The 12080-nt window shown below is 44.7% G+C and overlaps 1 protein-coding gene across 1 annotated transcript in view; it reads right to left on the bottom strand.

The window, feature by feature from the left end:
• Positions 1 to 5905: 5905 nt before the first annotated feature.
• The window catches only part of LOC114657611 (WD repeat-containing protein 88-like), a 110459-nt gene continuing 104284 nt past the window's right edge, over positions 5906 to 12080 (bottom strand). The window contains exon 11 of the mRNA XM_051931546.1: positions 5906 to 6706. Within this exon, the coding sequence (XP_051787506.1) occupies positions 6581 to 6706 (126 nt within the window). The 3' untranslated portion in view covers positions 5906 to 6580. The remainder of the gene's footprint in view (positions 6707 to 12080) is intronic.

Consider the following 12080-nt stretch of genomic DNA (forward strand, 5'->3'; position numbering starts at 1 on the left):
CAGTGAGGTAATTGTTATTGTAAGCACCTGATTGAGTGCATTTACAGGTAGCTCTTGGGATGAAACTGTTTCTAAGTCTCGAGGTCTGTGCAGGAAAGGCTCTGAAGCATTTGCCAGATGGGAGAAGTTCAAATAGACTGTGCACATGGCTGAGTGCAATTCATGCAGATGCTGGTGGCTTACCTCACGCAGCGTGTTCTATAAATGTCCTCCACGGCTGGAAGTTGTATGCCGATAATCCTTTGCACTTTTAACACAACTCGCCATAGAGCTTTCCAATTAGCTGCTGTAAAACTGTGATTCCACACTTAGATACAATGGGTTAAAATACTCTGAATGGTGCACTGAGAGTAACAACGCTAAAGCGGCTATAATATTTGGAATAGTTAGTCCATTCTGTGCACCATTATATTGTTACAGGTTGATTACAATCAGGTAGCTTAAATTTATAAACGATATGCGGTGTGGCAGGCCGCTGGGGGTGGTACCCAGCCGGGACGCCAGAGAGGACCGGAGGAAGGCTTGTGCCTCCTCCAGACCACGAGGGGGCAACCGCCCTGGTTGCGTTGGGGACCACGGGTGCAGGGCTTGGAAGCCCAACCCTGTAGGAGCCCATTGTCACCGCCAGGGGGCGCCCCAGTGCCCGGAGAGCCCTGGACCTCAGCACTTCTGCCACACCTGGAAATGCAGGGGGAAGAAGAACGGGGACACCTGGAGGGCTTCCGGGTGCGCAGCCGGCACTTCCGCCACACAGTGGAGTGTCGGGAAGCACCTGGAGCCCATCTGGGTGTGCATAAAAGGGGCCGCCTCCCTTCAGGCAGTGACTGGAATCAGGCAGAGGTGGACAAGAGTCTTGTTGGAGAGGAGTGGAGGTGGCCTGAAGAAGGCAGGCACTGGAGAGAGAGGCCTGGACTTTGGGGGATTGGTGCTGGAGGCACTGGGTTTGTGCTTTAAAATATTGTACATACTGTAAATAAACACGTGCTGGGTGACAAAATGATGTCCGTCGGTCTGTGTCCGGGCTGCTTCTCACAGTGGCGTGGTCGGCAGGATGCTCTGCCTGGTTCAAGGCAGGGACCTGCACCAAAAAATCAATCTGTGAACGGTCCAGCGCAGCAGCGGAACCCACACACACCCCGCAGGAGTGGCGCACGCACAACTCTGCGGGAGCAGTTCTCCCCAGGGACCGCCACCGGTCCGCAGAAAGGCCATAATCCCTGGGTGCAGAGGAACGACAACGGGCATTGCCAGAGTGCAGCAGGCTCTGACAGACGCGCTGTCATAAAGGGCGGCCAGGACGGCACCGCGAAGAGTAAGGCCACACCGAAGCAGGCGCCTCGGAGTGACGGGATCCGGGAGGTAAGTGCCCTGCCCAACGGCGGTCAGCCCTGCGGGGTCGGACTCACCTTTTGTGTTGCAGGCAGGGACTGCCCGGTTCCGCGTCCGTGGCAGGGGCGTGCTGGTCCATGGGCCTTCGACAGTGCGGAGGCGGCAGTTGGGAGAGCTGCCGGGAAGGAGGGGCTGCAACTCGAAGAGCCAGTATGCCACTGCACTAGGGGGAGAAGAGCCAAAATGGCCGCGGACCGTAAGTCCCTCCCCGTGACAGGCACGGGATTGGATGGTTTGTCTTGTGTGCCCACCAATGACTGTATAGAGGCGGGACCAAGGAATATCCATCTTGTGCCAAGAAGAGACCCGATTGGGCCAGAGGAGAAGGTCCACAGAAAGCAGCCAGCGGCTGACGCTGACGAGCAGGTAGGCTCATCGCCGGCTGTCTTTTTGTCCTTGTCTGCGGCTCTGCGGGCGCTGGAGGTTTGCCTGTGGTCCGTAGAGTCGCTTCCACAGGAGCTGTGTGCCCTCCGTGCAGAGGTGCAGTCGCATCAGGACAGGCGCTGCATGCGCGGATGGAATAGCGCGGTGCTAGAACCTTCGACTGGAGCGGTACAGCGGGGAAGGTAAGTGGAGCCGACCCCGTACAGCATGCAGGAGGTCCCACTGAAAAGACCCGTGAACCTAGTGATTGGAATCAAGTAGGGGGATCTCCAACAGTAGACGCGGCGGCAGGTGCTTAGTGCAGGGTGAGGGGAGAGACAACGAGGGGGCTGGCAGGACGCGGGCTGATAAGTGCCCTGGGTCCTAGCGCCCTCATCCCCAAGCCGGCCGCAGCCTCAAGTCGTTCTACAGGGACGCAGATGGATCAGGGGCTGTGCTTTTGCCACAGGCAGACCCAGACCATCACGGCGTCCCAGAGGAAAAGGAGGAACTGAGGGAAGAATGCCGGTTCCTCTGATAAGGGAGGACGTGAGGCAGAAGGCTCATGTCCGGAGAAGGGCCGCCCTCTGCTGGCGCAGAGTGAAACCCCACAGCCGGATGAGGTGACGGGGGCGCGTGTGGTCCCGTCCAATGTCCCAGCATGGGGGACACGGAGGTCTCGAAAGGGGGGCCGAGGTTACAAGCACCGGGGTGCCGGTCAGAGGGGGGAGCATTGCCCCTATTCAAGGCAGAGAGACGCCGAGTGGCGGCGTCAGGGCAACGTCTCTGCCCCTAGTTCAGTTTTATATTTTGCAGGACCAAGCCCTGGAGTGGAGCATGTCGGCTACCCACCGTGGGACCTGCCTTCGTGGGAAGGGCCGCTGGCCCCTAGGGGTCTCAGCTTGCGGTGGGGTACTGTGGCAGGTCGCTGGGGGTGGTACCTAGCCGGGACGCCCGAGAGGATCGGAGGAAGGCTTGCGCCTCCTCCAGACCACGAGGGGGTGACCGCCCTGGTTGCATTGGGGACCACGGGTGCAGGGCTTGGAAGCCCAACCCTGAAGGGGCCCGTGGTCACCGCCAGGGGGCGCCCCGGTGCCTGGAGAGCCCTGGACCTCAGCACTTCTGCCACACCCAGAAGTGCTGGGGGGAAGAAGAACAGGGACACCTGGAGGGCTTCCAGGTGCGCAGCTTGCACTTCCTCCACACAGGGGAGTGTAGGTGGAGGAGTGTCGGGAAGCACCTGGAGCCCATCTGGGTGTGCATAAAAGGGGCTGCCTCCCTTCAGGCAGTGACTGGAGTCGGGCGGAGGTGAACAAGAGTCTTGTTGGAGAGGAGTGGAGGCGGCCTGGAGAAGGCAGGCACTGGAGAGAGAGGCCTGGACTTTGGGGGATTGGTGCTGGAGGCACTGGGTTTGTGCTTTAAAATATTGTACATACTGTAAATAAACGTGTGCTGGGTGACAAAATGATGTCAGTCTGTCTGTGTCCAGGCTGCTTCTCACAGCGGTTAATTTCAGTGTATTTGATAAAGTCCACGTCATGGATGCGAATCTAAAAAAGAAAGGGCAACCACACAGGAACAGTAGCAGTACTTTGATGCTGAGTGCCGCCAGTGTGCAAAACCAATCAGCAACATGTGTACACAATGGGTTGTGCTGCCGTGAGAATCTGCGTGGTTTTATACTAAGTCTAGTTTTTATACATCGCGATGTGAGTGTGGAAACAGGTGTATGCAACAGTTTTGTGTATATGCACCATTTATACATGAGGCTCCAGGTGCCTTGTTTATATAGCCTGTATATGCACTAAAAGAGGCTCAAAATGTGCATTTGCACAAAAAGTGTCTTGAAATATGTGTATGGAACTTCCCACGCAAACATCAAGATTTATAAAAGAAAACATGACAGGAGAATGTGCTTATATTTACAGCAACTCTGACTCATGCATACGCAGCATTTCAGAAAAAATGGGAAATGACAACACCCAGGATCAAGCAGGAGGATCAAGTGCGGAAATGCAGGCAAACCAGCTAAATGACAACTCACACACATAATAATTCATATCATCCATCCATCCATTTTCCAACCCGCTGAATCCAAACTCAGGGTCACGGGGGTCTGCTGGAGCCAATCCCAGCCAACACAGGATGCAGGGCAGGGGAACCAATCCTGGGCCAATCCACCGCAGTAATTCATATCACTGTGCGGTTATTATAATGGGCATTAACGTGGCAGACATATTAAAGCTCAAATGTGATGAATATGATATAGAGACTGTATTTGTTTTTGTCATCAGTTTAAACTACCCGTTTTCGCTTCTCAGGAATATCTTATCCAAGCATCACTCCCTCATATGCCTGCTGTGCTGGAAGCCTTTAACTGACCAAAAATATTTAACCTCCACTTGTCATATGGTGTGTGTGCATATACATATACTGTAACAGAATATGTTGTTACCAATAACAAAAGGGAATTTGCAGCAGTGACTGATTTTCCTAACGTAACTGGGACACTTTAATACACTAATATTACAATAAGGGCACCTTGCGAGAATGAAGCTGCTTTTATTAACTGTAAGAAGTTATCCATCAATCCACCCATTTTTCAGCCCGCTATATCCTAACACAGGGTCATGGGGGTCTGCTGAAGCTAATCCCATCCAGCACAGGGCACAAGCCAGGAAGAAATCCCGTTATGTTCTATTAAAATAGAAGTTATATGTGATGCCAAGATGAGGCTGATAATCATCATGACTGTTCTAGCATAATGCCACATTAAAAGGCATCTCTAATTACAGAAGCCATTTGCAGGTCAGTGGTGCAACAGTATTTACAGCAGCAGTAACATGCTGCCATTCAACATACTGTATTTGCGCACAGGTCACCAAATAAAGGTTCTTACATGTCTCTAATTTAGAGACAAGAACTTCTATTTTGCACTACAGAATGCGTCACATAGGAGGCTGCTCTACCAGCCAATACAGGTCTGTATATGTAATTATGATTGTATATTGATTAGCATGGTTAATATATGGTTGTTTGAGGACATTTAAAAGATGATTGTGATTTATAAAGTGTACAATGCATAAAAATATGCGTATGCCAGGTTGTATAAATCTTTTTATTTTTTTACTGTACATATCTCCTGTACTTTGGCGTATGCAAATTTTCATGCTGAAATTCATGCAAGTTTTATAAATGAGGCCCTAGGTCACTAAACTATCAGCTTACCCTTCAACACAGCAGTCGCTGTTAATAAAATGTTTAAAAATTCTATTAATTTGAGACTTAAAATTTCAGAGTACCTATGAACTGTCTTGTCTTACGTGCCATTAAAAGAGGTCATAAAGAGGCTACATTCATAAACTGAGGCAGTTCCATCTACCCATTTTCTCTTTTCCAATTATCTAGAGCATGGTCACAGGGCAGCTGGAGCATAGTCCAGCGATGACAGGTCATAAGGTAGTAACAACACTTGGACAAGGCACCAGTCCATCAAATGGCAAACACAGGTACATACCTACACACACACATTAGGGTCAATGCAATACAGCAATGCCAGTTAAACTGACCTGCATGTCTTTGAATTGTGGTAGAAACCAAAGCAACTGGAGAAAACCCATGTGGACACGGGGAGAACAAGCAGACTCCACATAGGGAGCATTCGGGATGCAAACCCCTGTCTCCTTCTTGCTAGGCAGCAGCATTACCAATGTGCTACATAACGCCACCCCTGCTGTAGCTCCCCGCTCATAAATTGCTCATTTTCTGCCATGTTCCTGCCCCTTATTGGAATGATTTACATTTTTTAAATTTATTTCTTCCTCCCCCCTTCTGCTGTTTGAAGACATTTTCACCATCTTACCTCTCATTTGCATTTTGCAGTTAGGCTAGCGTGATAGTGGGTGGTCTGGAAGTCAATCGTGGAAAACAGACAGGACCACTTATTGGTTCAAATAGGACCAACTATCTGCAGGGTTTAAAGAGAAGGATTGAAGAGAAGTTCCAAAGCCAGATGGAGTTGTTAGGGAAGGAGAAGTCATTAAAATACACATGCTGGAGTTGATCACAAAGAGACGGCCAAAAGTCTACAGATGTATGACCAGTGTGTCACCCATGCAAGGAAATAGTTTGTCGTGGTGTCCAGGTTTATATTTATTATTTTGCAGGTGTTCCCCATGTCTCATAACAGGGGGAAGTTTGCTTAATGTACCAGGGTTTAGTGAGTTATCTGTTTTGGAACCAAAAACTGATCATCTCACCTGGTGCCTCTATCATCTTGGCATTTGTTAAAATATGATAAAAGAAATGCACTAAGATGCCGTGTGGGCCACTCACACCCCTCTCTCCTTCTCACTGTCTAGTTGGTCTGCTCACCATCTGTAAGTTTGAGGCCTGACTTTGTATTAACACACTAAGTACACTTTCACTGAAGAGCCTAAATTTTATATTAATGATGTTGTTGTTGTCTTTGGTGTTAAATGCACATATTATAGTAGAAGAATACTAACAGGTTTCAGTTATATAAAAGAATAAAATCACATATACAAAATAACCAGGTTATTTTTCATTATGATGATAAATAAAATAATGTAAAATCAATTCAAATACAGCAAGATAATAGACCAGACATAAAAAAGTGAAAAGAAAATCACTGACAAAATATTTTTAACTGATCTTTACCACTCTGAAACTGTCGATTATTTTCTTAAAAAGTTTGTTTTTTTATTAACAGCATTCTAGTCAAAGAAAAAAGTTAAAGAAGAAAATGAGCCTTCTGTGCATTAATACTTAAATATTACAAAAATCATACATTTTTAATAGTTTTAATTCAAAAGGTAGGTGGTGATGGTATAGCATTTCTAAGAGGATCATTGAATCTGCAAAACACACACCGAGATATAATTTCCAAGTCTTCCATCTGGTTGATAGAAAATGGCTTCCCACATTCCTTACACTAAATGGAAAGAACAACATTTTAAGGTTATTATCATATTCCCACTAAAGATACCATTAAAAAGTACAATTTTAATATTTATTTTTACATATCAAGCAAGCCTGGACTACAGTGGTTGCAGGTTTTCATCCAATTCAATTTATAATAGAAGTTCAATTACTGATGATCAAAATCCAAAATAATTGTGTTAGTTTCAGAGGAATACTCCACCCCAAAATTATAATTTTTATATATTACTTACCCTGTGTATTCTCTAATTTTTTAGCTGTTTTACTTAAAAATATAACACTAATAAAGTTTCTGATACAAAAGAAGTCTATGGTGAAGAACACGTGGACAATAGCAAACGAAATTAAAATGACCATGAAAACGCTCAGGTTACTCATACAGTGGCATGCTTGCAATTGCCAAAACATGTGATTTCTAGGAAACACTTTTGTGAACAAAATTAGAATGTGTTCATACATGAAAGAACATCTGAATTGCAGACTTGCCTCTCTTCATTACATTTATAATAATAATAATAATAATAATACATTTTATTTATACAAGGCGCCTTTCAGGGAACTCAAGGACACCGAACAACAATAAATAAATAAATAGATAAATAATTAAATAAAAGACACAATTATAAAAAACTTAAAACATCAGAAAATCTAGAAATTAAAACCAAACAAAACCATTATAATCAGGAGGAAAAAGAAAAAGCCATTTTAAACAGATGCGTTTTAAGTTTACATTTGAAGGATGAATATGATTTGATATTTCGGAGATCCGCAGGCAATGAATTCCAGAGCTTGGGAGCAGAACGGCTGAAAGCTCTGCTCCCCATGGTGGTTAGACGGGCGGGAGGAACAGTCAGATGGGTGGAGGAAGAGGATCTAAGGTTACGGGATGGAATGGCAACATGAAGAAGGTCAGACAGATATGGAGGGGCGAGGTTATGGATGGCCTTAAATGTTAATAGTAGAATCTTAAAATCAATACGAAACTTAATCGGGAGCCAATGAAGCTGCTGCAAGACCGGAGTAATATGGTGAATAGATGGGATTTGAGTGATGATACGTGCTGCAGAATTCTGGACTAACTGAAGCTTATGAAGAGATTTATTCAGGAGACCAAAGAGGAGTGAATTGCAGTAGTCCAGCCGAGAAGTGACAAGACTATGAACAAGAATGGCAGTGGTGTGAGGAGTGAGGGAGGGGCGAATACGATTAATATTACGTAGGTGGAAGTAAGCAGACCGGGTGATGTTATTAATGTGAGATTGGAAGGATAGAGTACTGTCGAGGATGACACCCAGACTCTTGACCTGAGATGATGGGGAAACAACAAAGTCATCAATAATAAGAGAAAGATTATTGGTTTTGGATAATGAAGATTTTGAACCAATGAGGAGAACCTCAGTTTTGTCACTGTTTAATTTGAGAAAATTCGAAGAAAACCAGGATTTAATTTCAGCAATGCAGTCAATAAGCGAGGGTGGTGGAAAAGAGGAGGTGGGATTACCAGCAAGGTAGAGCTGGGTGTCATCAGCATAACAGTGAAAATTAATGTTATATTTGCGAAAAATATTGCCAAGGGGAAGAAGGTAAATAATAAAAAGAAGAGGCCCCAGGACAGAGCCCTGGGGCACACCAGAGGTAACAGCGGTGGGTTTGGATGTGAAGGTTTTAAGTTGTATGAACTGAGTGCGGCCTAAGAGGTAGGATCTAAACCAATCAAGTGGAGTGTGAGTAATGCCAATCAGAGATAATCTATTAAGGAGAGTGGTATGACAAATAGTATCAAAGGCCGCACTCAGATCAAGGAGGATGAGAATAGTGATTAGACCGGAGTCAGCAGCCATAAGGAGGTCATTAGTAATTTTAACAAGTGCCGTTTCTGTACTATGAAGGGGGCGAAAACCAGACTGGAACTTTTCATATAGATTATTATGAGATAAATGGGTGTGAAGTTGGATAGCTACTATTTTTTCAAGAATTTTGGAGATAAAGGGCAAGTTAGAAATGGGGCGAAAGTTATTGAAATTAGTAGGATCAGCACCAGGTTTTTTTAATATTGGGGTTATAGCAGCAGTTTTAAAAGATGAGGGAATAATACCAGTAGTGAGAGAAGAGTGAATGATGGCAGAAATGAGAGGGACTAGAGAGGGGAGGCAGGCTTTAACCAGAACTGTAGGCAGGGGGTCCAGCTGACAAGTAGATGACTTGGATTTGCAGATGAGATCTGAAATTTCAGAGGAAGTGGGAAGCTGGAAAGAAGAGAAAAAGTGAATAGGCGAGTGTAGTTCAGAAGGAATATAGAGAGGATCTGGACCAAGGTGCTGATGTATCTTTTGGATTTTCTCGTTGAAAAAAGACATAAGAGAATTACAGAAAGCAGTTGAGTAAAGGTGAGATGGTAAAGAGTCTGGAGGTTGTGTAACATTATTAAGTAAAGAAAACAAAGTCTTGGTGTCACCTGTATTACGAGTAATTAACTGAGTGTAATAATTAGACTTGGTTTGAGCTATACAATCCTTATAATAGAGAAGATGATTTTTATACATCTCTTTGTGGACAAACAGTCCGGATTTTTTAAACAACCTTTCAAGTTGCCTGCCCTTAGCTTTCAGAAGCCGAAGTTCAGGCGTAAACCAAGGGGCAGAAAAAGAAAAAGAAACAGAACGGGTTTTTAACGGAGCCAGAGAATTAAGAATATCATTAAGACAGGTGTTATAATATGAGACCAGTTCTATGGGAGTGGATAAATTATAAAAGTCCATTTGGGAATCGATTCTAGAAAACAGCAAATTCAAGTTAATATTCTTAATGTTGCGAAAGGCTATGAGACGTGGAAGCTTAGGAACAGAAAAGGTAAGTTTGGCATTGAATGAAAGAAGAAAATGGTCGGTTATAGTGAGTTCATCTGCTGTGAGATCAAAAGGAACAACACCAGAGCAGCAGATCAGGTCCAAGATATGTCCTTTACAATGAGTAGGAACATCAGTGTGCTGCTGGTATCCAAAACTCTCCAGGCAAGATAAAAAGTCTCTAGTGAGAGGGATATTGATATTGTCCAGATGTACATTAAAATCCCCCAGCAGAATTATATTTGGGGTAATTACAGATAAATGAGTAAGGAAGGTAACAAGATCGTTCAAAAAATTATTGTTTGACTTAGGAGGACGGTAGACAGTTGCAATAATGGTAGGAACTGGGCCAGACAGTTGACACACAGTCGATTCAAAAGAGCTAACAGCAGGAGCAGACAACGGCAGGACTTTCCACTCCTCGCGATAAATAATCGCGACACCTCCTCCACGGCCAGAGGCACGGGATTGACAAGTGTAAACAAACCCCGGGGGGGTGCATTCATTAAGTTGTGAAAAGTCTTGAGGTTGTTGCCAAGTCTCAGTTAAACAGAAAATGTCAAACTTACGGTCAATGAGGAGATCCTGAATGAGATGTCCCTTGCTCGTGAGTGAGCGGATGTTTAGTAGACCAAAGCTGACAATGTTGCTGTCGCATTTGACAGTGGTGTTAGTCGACCTAGCTAAGCTGGCCAACACGCTATGATCAACGTTCCTATCTGTGTTGTGTGGAGGGTGCCGAAAATCAGACCAAAAAGAGTTAATTCCTTTCGAGACGTCCGTTCGGAATCTCCGACGAGACCCACGGTGGATGTATCTCCGACGAGGGAGAAGTAATACAGCACCGACAGCAGAGGCACAGACTGGAGAAGACGCAGTCGAAGAAGCTCAGCAGCTGGATACTGGAGGAGGCCAGTCGCAGGTTGGATAACGAGCGACAGAAGACTCCAAACAAGCATTAACCAGGCGATTATCCTACCAGTCCACATTGTAGGTGAGGAGGCCAGAGGCAGCTCAGACGTCCAGAGAATAAGCCGGTAAGTTGCAAACGAAACGGAGGTTAGGATGAAGCTAAATGCATACACAGCATATACAGCCACGCAGAGATGTCAACAAAATGGCAAAAAAACAAACAAATACCCACAAAATCACATAGTCTAGTTACCGGCGAGCAGCGGCGACCAGTCCCGCCAGCGTTCACTCAAACCGTACATATTATTATGTACATATCCACAAAAAGTAGCTTCAGATTAATTAGCGGCAGACTGTAAATCTGCACAGGTGAATTAACTTTCTATTTTTTTAAACATCTTGGATATGCTCAAGACCAGGGCATATTCCTTACCTTATAATATTATCAATCACTTTTCTATAACTTTTAATCTTTAGGTGTGCACATCTCTCAGTGAGTTTTGCACCTGAACACAAATTTTATAAAATTTTGCCAGTCCTATCCACTTAATTCTTCCAAAATAACATCAAGTCATATTTTGAAGATCTCTCCTACTATTAACCACACTACTTAACTAGTAACTTATCCCTTGTGTCTATGGTTCTCTGTGTAAAGAAAAAGATCCTAATGTTTGTGTGAAATTTACCCTTAACAAGTTTCCAACTCTGTCCCCATGTTCTTTTTGAACTCTTTTTATAGTAACTGTCTCAATCCATTATTTCCCTTCATAATTTTAAACACATCAGTCATGTTAATTTTAAGTACTTTTGCTTAAACTGAAAAGGCTCAGCTCTTTTAATCTTTCCTCATAACCAATCTCCTGGAATCAGTGTAGTCACACTTCTCTGAAAAATTTCTAGTACTTCTAAATCTTTTTTTGTAGCCTGGATACCAAACCTACAAACATTACTCCAGATGAAGCCTTACCATTGTGTTATAAAGCTTCAGCATAACCTCTGTGGACTTGTCTTCTTCCTCTTCTTTGATCCCTAGCTGGCGTTTGTTTTGGATTGGCTCCTAAACCTGTGCGCTGCTGTGGTTGGTTGTCGGATTTCATTCATAACACGTTTCCATGTTCGGCGGTCCAAGGTCATGTTTCTGACCTCCTTGTTGTTAAGTCAATTTTTCATGTCTTCTTCGACCTGCTTGATCCATGTTTTCTTTGGCGTTGATCGTTGGATTTTCCACTGGGTGGGGTAATTTCGCCAGAGGAGTTTGTGCACTAGTCGATTGTGGTTCATTCTCACATGTGGCCAAACCAACGTAGTTGTTGCTTCTGGATCTGTTTGTCAATAGTCAGCAGTTTCTTGCGCTGGTGTTGAATTTCTTCATTTTGGATATGATCGCATAGAGAGACACATAGAATCTGACATAGAGAACACATTTGGAAGACTCTAAATCCGATTTGAGTAGGATGCTGGTCTCTGATCCATACAGGAGGATTGGCAGAATCAGAGTCCGAAATAGGCAAACTTTGGTCTTGGTAGAAATGTTAGTTCGCTTCCACAGGCACCACTTCAGGGAAGCAAATGCTGCGGCTGCTTGACCAATTCAGCTGTGGATTTCTG

The sequence above is a fragment of the Erpetoichthys calabaricus genome, chromosome 9, assembly GCF_900747795.2.
Source record: "Erpetoichthys calabaricus chromosome 9, fErpCal1.3, whole genome shotgun sequence".
NCBI classification, from domain to species: Eukaryota; Metazoa; Chordata; class Cladistia; order Polypteriformes; family Polypteridae; genus Erpetoichthys; species Erpetoichthys calabaricus.